Raw genomic sequence first — 18,955 nt, forward strand, 5'->3', positions numbered from 1 at the left:
GGAAGGCGGGAAGAGAAAGAGAGAGGGTCTTCCTTTTTCCATGGCTGCTTCTTCCTCTGAGGCGGTGGCAGGGTCCTATGCCCGGCGCCTCCTCTGGCCCCGGATACTCCTTTTTGGGGACTCCATTACTGAGGTAGACCCCCAGCTCCTCTCCTTTCAATGGCCAGGCGCGTCCTCCTTTTCCCGGACCCCCACCTCTGCTTCCTCCTCTCCAAAAAAAGTCCTCCATTTTGAGCAGGACTAAAGGAGGAGCATGGGTCTAGGCTTCTGTGAGGGGTCTTGAGCTTCAGTCCTCCTCCTCCTCCTGTCCTCCATTTTGAGGTGCCTTCTCCTCCAAAGAGTGGCTGCTGCTGCTATTTATTATTATTATTATTATTATTATCATCATCATTATTCAAATATGGGGCTGGCTGCTGCTATTAATAATAAAATAATAATAATAGTATCTTCATTATCATCATCATCATCATTCAAAGGTGGACAATGGCTGCTGCTGCTATTTATTATTATTATTATTATCTTCATTATATCATTATTATTATTATTATTATTCAAAGATGGGGTGGACCCTGCTGTTATTATTATTATTATTATCATCATCCAAAGACAGGGGATGGCTGCTGCTACAATTTATTATTATTATTATTATTATTATTATTATCATCATTATTCAAAGTTGCTGCTATTTATTATTATTATTATTATTATTATTATTATTATTACCATTATTATTTGTACCCCACCCTTTACCCAAAACTGGGACTCAAGAGTGGCTTAGAAGGTTAAAAACAGTACAATTAAAAACATAAGGAATATTAAAACAGAATAAAATTATTACAATATTGAAACAGTTTGCATATAAAATAATAAAATATAGGTTTTTTATTATTATTATTATCATCATATAGCAAGCAACATTTGATGGAGACGGTTGTGTATTCCTGCATGACAGGGAAGGGTTGGATGGCCCTTGCGGTCGTTTCCAGTTCCGTGATTCTCACAACGACAACAAGATTTATGTGTTTAAAGCCAAATTTCTCTTTCTCTCTTCCACACTCTTCTTTCTTAAGGCACCGGTGAACATGTCATCTTAAGTATGTGTGTGCATGCCTTCAAGTCACCTTCAGCTTATGGCAACCCTGTAAATACTTCAGCCTTTAAATCATATGCTTGATCCATGGACATTTCCAACTTGCCCCTTGCTGATCATCCTCCAAAGGAAACAAAGTTGGATAATGCTCCACTGACCATAAAACTCAATTTAGGACTGCCATCACGAGAAACTGTAATGCTGTGTGAATGGCTGGCTATACTTGGACTTGTGACTGCAGATTTTAATTCAGTGTTTATTATCTTCCTTTCCTCTAGTTTTCCTTCCAAGAAAATGGATGGGGGTCGTTGCTTGCTCAAAGATTAGCCAGGTAAGGCATATCAAACTTTCTGGTTCATTTATATTTTCAAAGGACGTTTCTCTGCATTTTAATGATTCTGAAGAGTCATTAAGATGCATGACAATTATTGTTTTTCAGGACATCCATGATTGCTTTGAGACACGATATCAAAAGCCTTGGTGTTATTTTCCTTTGTGTTTCTTAATTCCATGCCATGGACATAGACTGGAATTGCCCGTTTTTATCTATTTCAATATTAATCAAAGTTCCATTTTTTAAAAGAGACCATTACCTAACAGTAGAGGTAGCAGGAGGAGCTTTAAGTGAGAATGAAGACATTTTGCACAAATGTTCAAGCACTGAAATACAATCCACTGTAAAGAAGAGAGGAAAGATTCAGATAGCAACCTTCCTGGGACAAAGTCCACATGAACTCATTGGCACCGACTGTTGACTAAACATAACATATGACTGTGCCAGTACAAAAGGGCAGCTGACCAGTTTCTAATATTTTTGAATGGGGAATGATAGGAAGAGACTTTTCAGGTAAATATATATATATTCATTTCAGAAAGTGTGACGTCTTGAATCGTGGACTCTCTGGCTATAATACACGTTGGGCAAAAATTGTTCTTCCAAGACTGATCCAAAAAGATTCTAATGCTAAGAACACAATTGCAGTAACAGTCTTCTTTGGAGCCAATGACAGTGCTTTAAAAGGTATGGCATATTTTTTCTTCTTTTCCATACCGCTCCAAATCCTCTCTTTTGGAGTATCTCATTACATTTGTTTTCACAGTGTTACCATGTTATGTCAGGCACTTGAAAGCCTAAACACTTTCAGTCTTACAGGCTTCAGTCTCATTATACAGTGCCCAAATGGTGCTTTCTCATTCTTGACTTTTAATTAAAAATTCTATATGCCATCCTCAAATAAAAATATTTTCAGTAGGTGAAATAGTAAAGAGGATTTTTTTAAGACAGTGTCAGCCTAAAGCAGCACAAATGAAAAAAGTGACCTACTCAAAAGACTGAATACTCAATGTCTGTTCTAATGTCAGGTGCTGAAAAGGAATCAGGTAAATCTCCCTGAGCAGCACATTTCACAGGAGGAGTGCCACCACAAAGAAAGTCAGTTTCCTCATGTAGGTTGCACCTACACTGCAAAAGTAACACAGTTTGAGAGTGCTTTAATTGCCATGGCTCAATGTGTGGAATTCTGGGATTTGTAGTTGTGACATATTTAGCTTCTGTCAGACAGGCAGCTCTGGTGCCACAACAAACTACAAATCCCAAGATTCCATAGGATGGAAAATGTATTATTTCTGCTTTATAGATGCAGCACCAGCCACATCATTGACATTTCTAGTAATGTCTCAGTGTACAGACTATCCTTTGTTTGAAGAACTCAGGCTAGGTCAATTGTGTACAACAATCTACATAAATTGTCATTGAAAAGCACTTGAAAGCTACAGTTGTCACAAAAAGGTAGTGGAGAGATTCTTGTAAGGCATCCACTTTAGAGACCACATTGCACCATTTTTCTTCTGGGCTTAATACAAGGTGATGATTTTGCCCTGCAAAGCCCCAACAGCTTTCAAATTAGGATAGTCAATCTATATCATCATCATCATCATCATCATCATCATCATCATTATCATCATGTGTATTTATATCCCGCCTTTCTCCCAGTACAGGGACTCGTTTTATTTTATTGTTTCTTGCTCAAAACACTAGCAACAAACAAAAATTTTGTTTATGGCTGAGCAATATAGTTACATTATAGGAAAATCTTGTTAGTGTCTCACTTCAGCATATCTTTCCTGAACAGATGTGAATCCCAAACAACATGTTCCACTAGAAGAATATGCTGACAATTTAAAAAGCATGGTACAGTACCTTAAGTCTGTGGACATTACAGAGGATAAAATTATTTTAGTGACACCACCACCACTTCATGAAACAGCTTGGGAGAAAGAGTGTATTGCCAAAGGTAATGGTGTTAACATTTTTAAATTAAATTGTTTTAATACTTGAAGACAAAAGAAAACGCAAAAACACAATTTTTTAAATACTGAGTTTTCTTCCAACTATAGTTCTTAGTCTTTTAAAAGATAGCCTCTTTTTTTTCTTTTTATGTATAGGTGAAAAATTGAACCGTCTCAATTCTACCACTGGGGAATATGCCAAGACCTGTGTTAAAGTGGCTGAAGATTGTGGCACTTGTGTCATTGATCTGTGGACACTTATACAAAAAAATAACAAGGTAGGCTCTCTGGGAATTAGTCATCTCTTTTCATGTTAGAAACAGTGATGTGAGCCTGAAACAGAACATTGGTACTTACCTTGGTATTTACCATGAAGGCTTCCTTTCTGAAGTGTTGGGGAGGGAATCCTTCCATTGGATGTTCTTCCTCCTCACCTTCCTTGAGGCAGGGCTTCAAAAACTGTCACTTAAACTCACCATCCCTTCAGGAGGAGAGCCAGACCCTTCCCCCAGTGATGGCATGACAATCTTCAGCTACAGACTACTATAGATTGCTCAGCACAAACACTTGCATACAACAGTATAAGTAGACACTACAGTTAAATGGGGTGTGAAAAGATTTCTGCCTCGACACTGCAGAAAAGGAACCTTCACAGTATAAAATCATAGAGCTCATAGGTGCGAGGATGAGTGGATCAGAAGCTTATCTAAACATGGGTGAATATGCATCCTCTGGACTCAGATGAGCTATCATAACCACCAACTCCTTGTTGAAGACCAAGAGGTGACAGGTACTGACAGGCCAGAAAGAAGAGCTTGGTAGTGATAATGATCCTCAATGTAGGCAAACCTGAGGAACCTCCTGTGTGCCAGATGAACTGGAACATGTAAGTACACCTCCTTGAGGTTCAGAGATGCCAGAAACATTCCCTCCTGAACTCCCTCCTAAATGGTTCTGAGGACCTCCACTTTTTTACATAACAGTTCAACCTGTGGAGATTTAGTGTGGCCCTCCATTCCCTGTTCTTCTTGGGGACCAAGAAAAGAATGGAGTAAGACCCCAAATATCTCTGATGATTGGGCATTCACTCTGTGGCCTGCATCTGTAGAAAGGTGATCTGTGCTATTCATCGTCCTCTGGATCCCTCGTGACCCGCAACCTAAGAAAGAGGTTCAGTGTTTTCTGTGTGAAATCTGTCATATAACCACGCATTATGGGGTATGCACTCCAAGTGATGGGCAAAGTGTTGCACGTGTCCCTCCCCAGAGAACCACCCCAAGTCAGAAGGACTGACTGGATTCATTTCCCTGCTTTACTGATGTCTGGTGATCCCCTTTATGGAATAACTGATGTGCTGTAGTTTGTGGCTGAGGTGGAAGACCAATTTCACCTGAAGGTTCTAAAATCCTGCTGTCTGAATTGTGGTTGAAAGGACTAGGCCCTGGTTCCTCCTTTTTAGTCTGAGACGGTGAGGCCTTCTTGTCCTTGGTTTCCTCCAGCACTTCATCAAATGTCTCCCCAAACAATTTAAACCCTCTGAAAGAGCATGTTGCCAAATTTGGTTTCGATTTCATGTCAGCGTTCCAATTTCTCTGCCAGAGCTGTTGTCTAGCCACAGTGCCAATGTTCTGGATGTGAAGTGAACTGAGTCCAAGCTGGTGTCTGCCATGATAGCAGATGCTTTGGCCAATTTGTTGACCGTCCTTTGGAATAAGCAGTAACAACTCCCTACCCTATCTGATGCACACCCTAGAAAACCCAGTGGCCACAGATGGTAAGTGCAGCTGCCTCATGAGCCCTATGGAGGAAGGCCTCATCCAGCTTTTCGTTCTCTAGAAAAAAGGCTGTTTGACACCAACCTGTCAACCTCACTGGGGTATCAGGGTGTTTTTTTTTACCCTTTCCATCATCCCCTTTAGCAATGAATACATATACTTTGCACATACAAGGGGCACCACTGCCCCCCAACTTGTTTCATGTGTTTTATGTTAGATCTGATCAGAGGAATGAGGCCTCCTGTGGTGCTTCCAGCCACCCACCATCCCAGCCTGCACTCCCTTTTGCACTACATACACTTGTTTTTGCCTCTGGGCAGGAACTCCTCCACCATTAAGTGCACTGATAAGCAGTATAGAAGTGTATGTGCTATTGCTATAAAGCCATGTTCTAGCACACCCAAGGCAGGATTAAGGGGATAGTGAGTTTGTGTGACAGTTGTTCAAGCCCTGCCTCAGGGAAGGAGAAGAGGAGGAAGACCCAATGGAAAGACTGCCTCCCCACACCAGGAAAATTGAGTAGCAAAGTAAATCTAGTAAGTTCATTTCTTCAGTTAGAGGAAGACTTTTTAAAACTCCTAGTATTCTTTGAAAAATCTACCCATGTTTCATCATTGTAAACTACCTTCGGTCCTGTGCTAGGATATAATAGGTGGGATATAAATCGAAATGAATGGATGAATGATTGAATACCAGAACCTACCTGAACAGTTCACAATATTGTTAGTCTCCATTTTAGGATTTTAGCTGCTACCTCTCTGATGGACTCCATTTATCAGGGGAAGGAAATAACTTCCTAGCAAACCAGCTTTGGTCACTCCTGGAACAAAGAATCTCCATGCTCCAAATGCTGCTCCCCTATTGGCGCGATGTGGATCATCTCCATCCTGAAGCTAGTCTCTTGGATAACCCTCATGATAAACAGTAATAGTCAACACTAGCTCTTACTTAGATGACAGTAGAGTCCGTACACCTGTAAAACATTTTACTTTTTAAAATTAAAATAGTTAACACTTTCTTATTAAACAATAGCCATGAAATGGTTCATGATTTTGGCTGGGGATGATGGCAGCTGTACGGCTGGAGGTTTCACAGATTGAGGAAGATCTGAACACAATTGTTCTACTGTTTTTGTCTTCCACAAATTGTTCAAAACAAGCATTGATCTTGCTGTGATTAGACAAGAATTATATACGCAGGGAACACGTCTGTACATATTCATGTTAACAGGTTAGAGGTTCATTGGTGCTACTGTCAGCTCAGAGTCTTTCACATTCATCCAGCCTTTTGACTTGACTCAGGAAACAGGCCCAGCTGCCACATGGCACCCTAATATATTCAGGACTCTGCTCTGCACTCTTAGTTTTTACAGCACACTCACTTTTTACTCCTAGAAAACAAGGTGTGGTGATGATTATGATCTGGTTAGAGGAAATAAGAACAACTTGTAAACTACTTGAGAAATATCATGCCCCCCTGCAAAAAATAATAATAACTGGTGGTCCTGAAACTGTGTAGCTACCAGGCGCAGTAGTCTCTTAGCATTTAAGGTCTTAGCCAGTGTGGCATAGTGGTTTGAGTGTTAGACTGACTCTGAAGATCAGGGTTCGATTATCAGCTCAGCCATGAAACCCACTGGGTGACCTTGGGCAAGTCATACACTTGGGAATGCAATAGCAGCTTCCTCTAAACAAATCATGCCATGAAATCCCCATGATACATTCACCCTATGGTCACCTTAAGTCGGAAACACCTTGAATACACACAGCAACAATAACAAAGGGGCTAATATACACACAGAAATCTGTCTTTGTTCATAAATGTTTAGGCAATAGGGTACTCAAGGCTCAATTTGTACTGTTAGACTAGCTTTCAGCCTAGCCTCAATGCAAGTACATCAACTTTTATAGTTTTTTGTGGGTTTTTCAGGCTATGTGGCCATGTTCAAGCAGAGTTTCTTCCTGACGCTTCGCCAGCATCTGTGGCTGGCATCTTCACAGAAGATTCTCTGAAGATGCCAGCCACAGATGCTGGTGAAATGTCAGGAAGAAACTCTTCTAGAACATGGCCACATAGCCCAAAAAACCCACCAAAAACTATGGATGCTGGCCATGAAAGCCTTCAACTTCACATCAACTTTTGTCAGATTTGACGTTACTAACTTTATTAATGTATCTCAGAAATGCATCACTAGTGTAACTCAGGATGCTAACCTGTCTCTTAAAATGAGTATTTCTCCCTTGCCCCTTTCTGAATGCAGCAAGATGGATAGGTGGAATTTTAAAACTGTGGTCTTTGGTGGAATAGTCAGTATTGTGCTGTACTAATACAAATAATTACAAATCCTCAAGGTCTAGCAAATTCCTCACTTGCCTTGGAGACAATTTCATTGTCCAAAAGGTGGAAGAGGCAACAAGGGGATCAGCTATTTTAGATCTGATCCTAACCAACAAGGAGGACTTGGTTAATGGGGTGCAAGTGGTGGGATCCTTAGGTGGAAGTGACCATGGTCTCCTGGAGTTTGTTATACAATGGAAAGGAGAAGCCAGGCAGAGTCAGACACGCATTCTAGACTTTAGGAGAGCGGATTTTATTAAACTTAGAAAAATAGTGGGGGTGATCCCATTGGTCAGGAATACTAAAAGAGAAGGAAGTTCAGGATGGATGGGAGTTTCTCAAAAGGGAGATACTGAAGGCACAAGTTAAAATAGTTCCAGTGAGGAAGAAAAACTGGAGGTGTTTCAAGAAACCAGGATGGATGACTAAAGAACTTTCAACTGAGCTAACTTTTAAACGGAACATGTATAAGAAATTGAAAAAACAGGGAAATCACCAAAGAGGAATTCAAACAAATAGCTAGCACATGTAGGGGTAAAGTCAGAAAAGCTAAAGCACAGAATGAACTCAGGCTTGCTAGAGAGGTTAAGAACAATAAAAAGGCCTGTTTTGGTTATGTCAGCAGCAAAAGAAAGAATGAAACGGTAGGGCCACTACATGGAGAAGATGGCAAAATGCTAACAGAGGACAGAGAAAAGGCAGAATTACTCAACACCTTCTTTGCTTCAGTCTTCTGAGAAAAGGCAAAGGGTGCTCAACCTGAGGATAATGGAGCAGAGGACAGAACATGGAAATTTCAGCACAGAATAAGTAAGGAGATAGAACAGGAATACCTGGTTAATTAAATACAAGTCTCCAGGACCAGATGAACTACATCCAAGGGTATTAAAAGAACTGGCAAATGTAATATCGGAGCAATAATCTTGGAGAACTCCTGGAGAACAGGAGAAGTTCCAGCAGACTGGAGGAGGGCAAACGTTGTCCCTATCTTCAAAAAGGGGGGAAACGAGGATCCCAACAATTATCACCCAGTTAGTCTGACATCAGTACCAGGAAAGATTCTGGAGCAGATCATTAAGCAGAGAGTCTGTGAACATCTAGAAAGCAGAGTCAACATGGGTTTCAGAGAAACAAGTCATGCCAGACAAATCTTATCTCTTTCTTTGATAAAATTACCAGCTTGGTAGATGAAGAGAATGCTGTGGATATAGTATATCGTGATTTCAGTAAGGCCTTTGACAAGGTTTCCCATGACATTCTTGCAAACAAGCTTGTAAAATGTGGGCTAAACAAAGTAACTGTTACAGGGATTTGTAATTGGTTGACTGACCGAAGCCAAAGGGTGCTCAACAATGGCTCCTTTTCATCCTGGAGAGAAGTGACCAGTGGGGTCCCACAGGACTCTGTCCTAGGCCCATTGCTACTCAACATCTTTATCAATGACCTGGAGGACAAAATTGGGGGCATACTTATCAAATTTGCAGATGACACCAAATTAGGGAGAGTAGCTAATACCCCAGAGGACAGAATCAAGATTCAAAATGACCTAAACAGACTAGAAAACTGGGCCATAGCTAACAAAATGAAATTCAACACGGAGAAATGTAAGGTACTGCACTTAGGGCGGAAAAACAAAAAGCACAGATATAGGATGGAGGACACTTGGCTGAATGAAACTACATGTGAAAGGTATCTAGGAGTCAAAGTAGACCATAAGTTGAACATGAGTCAACAATGCGATGTGGCAACTTACAAGCCCAATGCGATTTTAGGCTGCATCAATAGAAGTATAGTGTCTAGATCAAGGGAAGTCATAGTGCCACTATATTCTGCTCTGGTCAGGCCCCACCTGGAATATTGTGTCCAGTTCTGGGCACCACAATTCAGAAAGGACATTGAGAAACTGGAGCGTGTCCAAAGGAGGGTGACAAAAATGGTGAAGGGTCTGGAAACCATGCCCTATGAGGAACGACTTAGGGAGCTGGGGATGTTTAGCCTGGAGAAAAGAAGGTTAAGAGGTGATATGATAGCCCTGTTTAAATATTTGAAAGGATGTCATATTGAAGAGGGAGCAAGCTTGTTTTCTGCTGCTCCAGAGACTAGGACCCGGAGCAATGGATGCAAGCTGCAGGAAAAGAGATTCCACCTCAACATTAGGAGGAACCTCCTGACAGTAAGGGCTGTTCGACAATGGAACACACTTCCTAGGAGTGTAGTGGAGTCTCCCTCCTTGGAGGTCTTCAAACCTTCAAACGGAGGCTGGATGGCCATCTGTCGGGGATGCTTTGATCTGGATTTCCTGCATGGCAGGGGGTTGGACTGGATGGCCCTTGTGGTCTCTTCCAACTCTATGATTCTGTGATTCTATGATTCTTCCTTATTCCAAAATCTGAAATATTCCAAAATCCAAAACTGTCCACATGGGTGGCTGAGATAGTGACACCTTTGTACAATGTACACGAACTTTGTTTCAGGCATTAGGGCTGAAGGGTGGGGTATAAATACCATAAATAAATAAATAAATAACATTATTAAAGCTAGTATGTACAAAGTTACCTTCAGGTTGTGTATAAGGTGTATATGAAACATAAATGAGTTTAGACTTGGGCCCTATCTGCAAAATATCTCATTATGTATATGCAAACATTCCAAACCTGGGGGGGAAAATGAAATCCAAAACACTTCTAGTCCTAAGCATTTTGGGTAAGGGAGACTCAACAGAGTTTATTACATGGGCAAAGTCCCGTGAATGATTTGTTGTTGGTTATTCTCTGATTATTCCCAGGACAAGTCCTCTCTAATCACTATGTCTGTGAAAATCCTCATTGCGATTGCGTGACTTTCCCGGGAAAATGATTGTTTAAATCCCCAATTTTCCCCATGTGTGATAAACTCCAACCTGTATACTTTATGCACTTACAAATCCCAGGCTTCCATAAGAAGCGGCCATGGTGCTTAACATGGTAACAAAGTACAGTCAGCCCTCTGTATCCATGGATATTTTTTATCCACGGCTTGAAAATATTTAAAATATATATAAATTCCAAACAGCAAATCTTGATATGGCCATTTTATATTAGGATCACCATTTTATTATCCATTATATTTAATGGGACTTAAACATCCATGGATTTTGGTATCCATGGGGGATCCTGGAACCAAATTCCAGCGGATACCATGGGCCCACTGTACTATAATTGTGCAATGTTAAAGACACCTAATACTCCTTCCATCTGCTTTCAAAACACTTAGAGATTCCTAGAGAGAATACTCTACTAGGCCTTTGTAGCTCCTCCAGTGCAGTTCTAGGGTCAGTGTCTGTCGGACGTTGACCACAGAGTTGCACTGAGGACCTAGAGATTCCTAGAGAGGTGTCCCTAACCCTAGCAAATATGGAGGGACAAGTGTACATTCAAACCTAAATGATGAGAGGCATGAAGGATATGAAAAGCTGCCTCATACCTCCTAAGGTCAGCAGTCTCTCCACTGACAAAACATGGCTCTCCAGGTCCTTCGATCTCCTTCCCAGACTCACCTGGAGATGCCAGAGATTCAGCTGGGGGGCTTTTGCACGCAAAGCACACAACTGACAAAGCAAGCTTCTCCCAAATGCATGATACGTCTTGCCTTGATTTGTCTATTTCTGCTTGCTTGAACGTCTTCAGATTACGTTTCTATAACCACGAGAGCTGGAAAATTCTCCTTGGGAAGTAAGCTCCATGTGGACCTTGCAAACAAAACATTGCGACGTGAAGCATTCCTGCTCTGCGTTTTGGTCAGTTAGCTGTGCCCTCCTCCAGGTTGCTCAGCTTCATCCCCAGGTTTCAATCCGTTTTCCATCCCAAACAGTCGGCCAGCGCTCCACAGCTGCCCAACTCAAGCTGTCCTCACCAAGTTGTGGAGGAGTTTTAAACAGTGTGAGGCTGTTTCCCTTCTTCTGTAAACCTCATGTTTGCCAAAGTGGTACTGTCTGGACTTGCTAAGACCAGCAACTGGAGCATGGGAGAACATAGGGAAGAGCCTGAACTACAAGTCTCAGGATGCCAAGACTTGTGGGATTCTGGGTGCTGTAATTCAAGGAGGAAAAATGTCCAAGGTCTGCAAATCACATCGGCACAAGTAGCTGAAGAAGTGGCCGTGGGTTATAGGCAATCAATCTCCCAAGCCTGCTTTAGGAAACACAGAGCCTCAACAACCATAGACAGATCTGGGCCTGAACAGACAGGCCAAAATAAAGCTGTGGAGTGGAAAGTTTTCATGGATGGCATCCATAGTTTTTTGTGGGGTTTTCAAGCTATGTGGCCATGTTCTCGAAGATAACGCTGCTTCGGGTCACTTGGGAGGTATGCTGTTTAAATCATGCCTGTGTCTTAAGAGGCCAGAAGCTGCGCCAAAGCCATGCTCCAGTCCTTAGGACTGAAGCATGGCTTTGGAGTGGCTTCTGGGCTCTTAGGACACAGGCATCATTTCAGCAGCATACCTCCAAAGTGGCTTAAAGCAGCTTCATTTTGGCCTGTCTGTTCGGGCCCGGAGTGACCTTTCAAAAATTCAGGCTTTACATCTCAATTGGGGAGAAACCCACTGTTCTCAGGTCACAGGGAGTGCCATCACAATCCTAAATAATGGAGATGGCACTCCTGAAGTTATCGCATGTGTCCCAAACCTGGCCAAAAAAGGCAAATGTAGATATTCCTTCTTGCTGAGTGTCCCACAAATAGGGTTGCCATAAGTCAGGACCTCCAAACGGGACAAATGTAGGACAACAATTTTTGAATAACATTTCGAGACTTATACATGAGTGTACAGTATACTATAGATTTAATATTGTCACAACAAACTTAGGTCATATTGATTTTAATGGGTTCCCTGTAAGCATGTTTCAATTGAGTCCCACCTCTATATTTTATGCAATTAAAGTCAAAACAAAATGTCTTTCATAGATTGAAAGACACCAGAAGCTCTCTTTTCTATAACTTTAATATTCTTTACTTAAAAAAAAAGCTCTCTCTCTATAATTGCTGCCAATAGCAAATATTCCTCACGTTACACAATGGTTAGGATGAAGTCAAAGTCAAACTCATTAAATTTACATGACATGACAACCTTGCAAAAGGAAATTAGCACAATTTCCCCAGCAAATGACATTTGAAAAATAACACAGTACATACAATTTCAAAATGAGCCATTTTTTAAAAACTCATGTCCCATTCAAAGTGTCCCATTAAAACAAGGAGTAGTATATTTTCAAAGTATTATGCATAGTTCCCTAAAAATCATGTTTTATAAAATTATACTTCTTATTTTCCTGAGAGAAATTTCATTGAAAGCCTTCTGTTGGTACAGGCGAGTCATAATGTACATTGCCCCAATTTATGGCATTTTCAAATGTACAATGTTTCTCCAAAAATAAAGACTTGCCCACAATGTATAGCTCTTTCCTTGTTCTAGAAGCAGGGCAAAAACAAGCTAAAGTTCTTTAGCGGCTGGAAGCGCCCCAGAAGACATGACAGTCTGAATCAAGGGACTCCTCCAAAAAGCAAAGAGCAAACAGTGTCTTCTAACACGTGCGTTTGTTTGTTATTCCCTCCCTCCCTTTCTTTCTCATTCCTTCCTTCCTTCCATGGTCTGAAGTTTCATGGTCTTTCCTCTTCCCTTCCCCCAGTTTCAGTCATCCAGAGCCAGGAGATGAACCTGGTCCTTCTCAGCCCATGGCAGAGGAGCAACCTCCTTCCGAGACAGTAAGTAATATGGCAGCCCTATGCCCGACCAATTCTCCCCTTTTGCATCACTCCTGAAAAAGGCCAGACTTCACTAGCCTGCCACCCTCCAAGCCCTTTGGGTGGACAATGCATCCCAGGTTGGCTGGACTGGGGGGTGGTTGTTATGTGCCTGGCCATCCCAAGGTCTCTGGTGGGGACTCATTTGTCTCGTTCCTTGTTCTAGAAGCAGGGCAAAAACAAGCTAAAGTTCTTTAGCGGCTGGAAGCGCCCCAGAAGACATGACAGTCTGAATCAAGGGACTCCTCCAAAAAGCAAAGAGCAAACAGTGTCTTCTAACACGTGCGTTTGTTATTCCCTCCCTCCCTTTCTTTCTCATTCCTTCCTTCCTTCCATGGTCTGAAGTTTCATGGTCTTTCCTCTTCCCTTCCCCCAGTTTCAGTCATCCAGAGCCAGGAGATGAACCTGGTCCTTCTCAGCCCATGGCAGAGGAGCAACCTCCTTCCGAGACAGTAAGTAATATGGCAGCCTTATGCCCGACCAATTCTCCCCTTTTGCATCACTCCTGAAAAAGGCCAGACCTCACTAGCCTGCCAGCCTCCAAGCCCTTTGGGTGGACAATGCATCCCAGGTTGGCTGGACTGGGGGGTGGTTGTTATGTGCCTGGCCATCCCAAGGTCTCTGGTGGGGACTCATTTGTCTCGTTCCTTGTTCTAGAAGCAGGGCAAAAACAAGCTAAAGTTCTTTAGCGGCTGGAAGCGCCCCAGAAGACATGACGGTCTGAATCAAGGGACTCCTCCAAAAAGCAAAGAGCAAACAGTGTCTTCTAACACGTATGTCCCCATTTCTCTCCTTCTTTTGTTCTCTTCTCTCCCTCCCAAACTTTTGGGTGACCTGGATGTTGACATGTCCAGAAGAATGACTTCCACAGAGTGGCATGAAGTTACATCCCTCCCAAAGTATTTTGTGAGACAGCAAGGGAGGGTCTGGCAAAACCATCCCTGAAGATTCCTGGCCTAGGAAGCCCCTCTGAAATTCATGGGGTCACCAGAAGTCAATAGGAGACCTGAAGGCACATACAGATATAAAGGAGAAACCCCATAAAGTCCCTGTTTCCTTTTATTTGTTTGTTAGTTGTCTGTTTTACTCTGCTTGCCTTTCCTTTGCCAGGGGTTATTAATCAACCCCCCCCCCCCCATTTCAGATTTCCAGAGGCAGGAGATGCTGATCTGTCCAACTCTCAGAGTCCACTGGAAGAGCAGCCTCCCTCTGAGCCAGTAAGTAAATATGATAACCCTGTTGATCCACAGGATCTTCAGTGTTTAGTGGTGTTCAAATCCATCCTTCTTTTTTCCTTCTTAGGCTTCTCTGCCATTGGAAGACGATCTCTTAGTGGACAGAGACAGAGAGGAACACAATGTAAATCTGAATCACTCAGAGAGGTACCTATGTACTGGAAAAATCTTTGCATGCTTTACACGGATTCAAGCATCTATGGTTTGAAAATGTTGAAAAATGGTATAAATGTCAAATATCAACCCTTGATTTTTCCATTTTTTAAAAATGAGGGACACCGTTCTGCTCTGTCATTATATTTAATGGTAATTGAGCATCTACAGATTTTGTTATCCATGGGGGATCTTGGAACCAAACCTCAGCGGATAACAAGGGTCCACTGTATTTGTCTTGTTTCTCCTCTGACCATTGAGAAACCATCCCTACCAACTCAGGGTTACCTCCTGCCTTTCCCTTTCATTAAATAATCAATAAATAATTAAAAATCTGATGGTTGCCACTCGAACCCCACCTCCTCGTCTTTCTCCACACAGCTCCCAAGAGGAATATCCTTGCTCCCCTTCCCAATCCTCACCTTTTGCATCATTGAAGGTAAGGCACAGATGTCCCTGGAAAAAGACCAAACCTCCCTAGCTTGCCTACTTCCACCAAGAAGGCATCTTCTTTCTGCGGGTGCTTAGAGACCCCAGGGCACCTCTTCCATAGACCTAATAGTTACCTAATTCCTCCCATCTTTTTTTCTTCCCTGACAGGTGAAATCAGATTTCCACAGTCTGTGTGAGGTGTTCCACAGTTTGTCCCCTGAAAGGGCAGTGAATATTGCAGACACTTTGGCCGAAAACCATCTGGACCTCTTTTTAGAGCATATATTGGAGTCAGGGAAAGGGTAGATAGATTGCTTCTTGTCCTCTCCTTCCTCCCAAACACAGCCCTGGGGTCCTGAGTTTCCCCTTTCTGGGTGTGAAAGCTCAGTAAGAATGTAATGTCTCTCTTTTTCCATTTCTCTTGGCAGGGAATGTCTCGAGCTAATGTATTTAGTCCTGGCTTCATCAAAGTGTGATTTGGATCATGCGATGCACCTCTTGATTCGCATGACTGATGGGAAACCTTGCTCTGATCCTGTTGAGTTGGAAAAACAGATGCAGATGCAGGTAAGGAGATCTCTTCCGCACAAGAACAGTCCTGATCGGCCTTGAGAGCTGTCCTCTTATTGAGCCCAGGATGTCATTCTTTCCTCAGGTATTGGCAATCAGTTTGATTGCGATCATCATAACACACACCCCGAAAACCCAGAGGGTGGACAAATGGATTTCAGAATTCATTGTCATCTTTTTGAGTTTCTTGGTGGCTCAAATCCTCAACCCTAGGAGGATTACGACTGAGCTTAACATGACAGTAAAGTAAGATGGGGATATGATTGTGATTTTGAACTAATATGTCTTGAATGTGGTGCTCTATTACACAATATGATAAGAGTTGTTTGCGAGGTGATGGCAGCCTACTCATTGTTGTGTGTCTGCCTGATCGCGCAGTCCTATCCTTGTTTTTATCCTTACTTTTTATAGACTGTCATATGTTTATACTCTCCAATCTGCCTGTACATGAACCTATGTTGTGTTTTAAATTGGAATTTTGTAATTGTGCTGGCCAAATGGCCGTAATAAAGTTATTATTATTATAGATGTGTTTCTTCCTTCTTTCTGGGGACGAAGTGGTCAGTGGTTCCACTTGATTAGGCCACACTGTAGGAATACAAACCAGGATACCTGGTCTGGAAAACAGACCTCTTCTAGTGTATGTACCTAAGCCCTGAGGACCAAGGATAGTTTGGGGATTCTCTTGGTATACCGTCCATCTTGTTGTCCAGCAGACTCCCTAACTGAACTGACACAACTGGTCTCAGAGTTGGTGTTAGAGTTGCCTAGGCTGTTAGTCCTGGGCCACTTCAACATCCCACTTGAGCCTGGTTTGACAAAGCTAGCAAGTGCAGCTCAGGAATTCCTGGTATCCATGGCAGACATGGGCCTATCCCAGTTAGTCTCTGGGCCCACACATTGTGTAGGTCATACTCTCGATATGGTCTTCAGTACGAAACAGGCGTATCCGTGGACAGAGGTTATTAATATTATAATAATAATAATAATAATAATAATAATATTTTTATTTCTATTTCCCATCTCTCCCTGCGGATCGAGGCGGGATCACAACAGTATCAGCAATACAAATTACAAAGTGCACAATAGGATAAAAACAGCATTATTTAACAATATAATACAATACTAATCAACCAGCAGTGTTGCTGTAGGAGAATTAACACATGGAAATCGTCGTCTGTTTTCCATATTACCAAATCAGAGTGGGAATATTCAACTATAGCAGGTCGGGTGGATATGCCCGCCGGAAGAGCTCTGTCTTTAATGCCTTCTTAAAGGCTTCTAGTGTGGTAATAAGATGGATCTCTTCCAGTAAGTTATTCCATAATTTTGGGGCGATGGCTGTAAATGCTTTGTGGGAAGTAGTGACCAGTCTAGATTTGTGTATTCCAGCAATTTCTTCCCTGAGGTTCTGAGAGTGCAGGGCGGATTGTGTAGGGAGAGGCGTTCCCTTAAGTAACTCGTGCCCAAGCCATGTAGGACTTTAAAGGTAATGACCAACACTTTCTATTGCGCCTGGAAGCTAATCGGCAGCCAGTGTAAAGGTTTTAATATTGGTGAAATATGGTCCGATCTTGATGTTCCTGTGACCAATTTGGCTGCAGCATTTTGAATTAATTGAAGCTTCCGAACTTGGTACAAAGGTAACCCGATGTAGAGCTCATTACAGAAGTCTAAACGAGTGGTTACCAGCGCATGTACCACTGCTTCAAGGTCTTTCTGAGCCAAGTAGGGACGCAGCTGGCATATCAACCAAAGTTGATACCAGGCGCTTCTAGCCACCGCCTCCACATGAGATGTCAACTGTAAAGACGAATCCCGGAGCACTCCCAAACTGCAAACCTCATCACCGCACTGTCATGGATGGATTGCTTCCTGATCAAGGTTGGACTGAAGGCCACTATTTGCCCAGTCAGGGGCGGAGGACCTATTAAAATGGTCCGCCCGCGAAGGCTAATGGAACCAATAGAATTCCAGAAAGCCCTAGAGGGTTTAATGGTTGGTAGCTCTGGTGACGATAGGATCTGGAAGGTAGTCTTTATTTACAGTTGGCCTTCCACATTTGCATGTTTGACTTTTGCGGATTTGATTATTTGCGGTTTTGATTAATATGTCCTCCTAGGAATCTCTAAGTCCTCCAGCACAGTTCTGCCAGAGGTTGACTGTAGAGTTGTGCTGGAAGACCTAGAGGTTTCTAAAGAAAGCACTTCTTTAGGCATTTGTAGGTCCTCCAGCATGACTCTATGATCAACTTCTGGCAGAACCTTTCCACTAGAGGACCTAGGGATTCCTAGCGAGATCTCCTCTCAGTGTTTCTCCATATGCGGTTTCCTCACATTCATGGGGGCCCTCCAGCCATACTCCAGCGAATGCGGAGGGACCATTGTATTGCCAATCTTTCCTTTTTGTTCTCCTATCCTTCCTTCTTTCCTGCCTTCCTTCCTTCCTTCTTCCCTTCCTTTCCCCTTCCCTTCTATCTAATGGAGGAAGCTGTGTCAATCTGACATATGGCGCAAGCACACTGTATTTGGGAATATTAAGTTGTTCTGTGGGAAGGAGGGATAATAATAATGATAATAATAATAATAATAATAATAATAATAATAATAATAATAATGGGTTTTATTCTGTATTGTATTTTTTACCCTTGCTGTAAGCCACCTCGATCATTCCCCGGGTGACAGGATGAGAGGGAAAACATGCAGGCAACACTGGCGAAGAAACTGCCTGGATCTAAGTCTCCCTCTGGTCAGCACCCAGCAGGAAGGGAAGGCAGTATTCCTCATCCTAGACTCCGAAAAAGGATTGTAAAAGTAGGTGGTACAAGCAGAAATTGTACATAAGTACAATATTTTGTAGTTCCAATGAGGAAGAAAAATGGGAGGTGTCTCAAGAAATCAGGATGGATGATTAAGGAACTTTCAACTGAGCTAACTTTTAAAAGGAATGTGTATAAGAAATGGAAAAAGGGGGAAATCACCAAAGAGGAATTCAAACAAATAGCTAGCACATGTAGGGGTAAAGTCAGAAAAGCTAAAGCGCAGAATGAACTCAGGCTTGCTAGAGAGGTTAAGAACAATAAAAAGGGCTTTTTTGGATATGTCTGCAGCAAAAGGAAGAAAAGGGAAATAATAGGGCCACTGCATGGAGAAGATGGCAAAATGCTAACAGAAGACAGAGAAAAGGCAGAATTACTCAACACCTTCTTTGCCTCAGTCTTTTCAGAAAAGGCAAAGGATGCTCAACCTGAGGATAATGGAGCAGAGGACAGAATAGGGGAATTTCAGCACAGAATAA

General features: G+C 42.3%; 2 protein-coding genes across 4 annotated transcripts; both read left to right on the top strand.

Moving 5' to 3' along the window:
- Positions 1 to 6,281, top strand: LOC149282347 (isoamyl acetate-hydrolyzing esterase 1 homolog). Its single transcript, XM_089498329.1, has 6 exons — positions 1 to 133; positions 1,369 to 1,421; positions 1,963 to 2,111; positions 3,223 to 3,384; positions 3,536 to 3,657; positions 5,894 to 6,281. Exons 1-6 carry the CDS (start codon positions 41 to 43, stop codon positions 6,080 to 6,082), a joined length of 768 nt encoding a protein of 255 aa, XP_089354455.1. The 5' UTR covers positions 1 to 40; the 3' UTR covers positions 6,083 to 6,281.
- Positions 6,282 to 12,780: 6,499 nt separating this feature from the next.
- On the top strand, positions 12,781 to 16,184 carry LOC149282348 (uncharacterized). Of its 3 annotated transcripts, none has more exons than XM_089498330.1 (11): positions 12,781 to 13,055; positions 13,154 to 13,229; positions 13,435 to 13,550; positions 13,645 to 13,720; positions 13,926 to 14,041; positions 14,413 to 14,485; positions 14,571 to 14,650; positions 15,038 to 15,095; positions 15,257 to 15,390; positions 15,517 to 15,655; positions 15,744 to 16,184. In XM_089498330.1, exons 2-11 carry the CDS (start codon positions 13,200 to 13,202, stop codon positions 15,906 to 15,908), a joined length of 987 nt encoding a protein of 328 aa, XP_089354456.1. In that variant the 5' UTR covers positions 12,781 to 13,055; positions 13,154 to 13,199; the 3' UTR covers positions 15,909 to 16,184. The 3 variants fall into 3 exon arrangements, with proteins under 3 accessions (XP_089354456.1, XP_089354459.1, XP_089354457.1); XM_089498333.1 differs by having other exon boundaries at positions 13,651 to 13,720; XM_089498331.1 differs by having other exon boundaries at positions 13,160 to 13,229.
- Positions 16,185 to 18,955: the final 2,771 nt, after the last annotated feature.

This window comes from Sceloporus occidentalis, unplaced genomic scaffold (assembly GCF_023333645.1).
Source record: "Sceloporus occidentalis isolate IW3139 unplaced genomic scaffold, rSceOcc1.0.p SCAF_118, whole genome shotgun sequence".
NCBI lineage: Eukaryota > Metazoa > Chordata > Lepidosauria > Squamata > Phrynosomatidae > Sceloporus > Sceloporus occidentalis.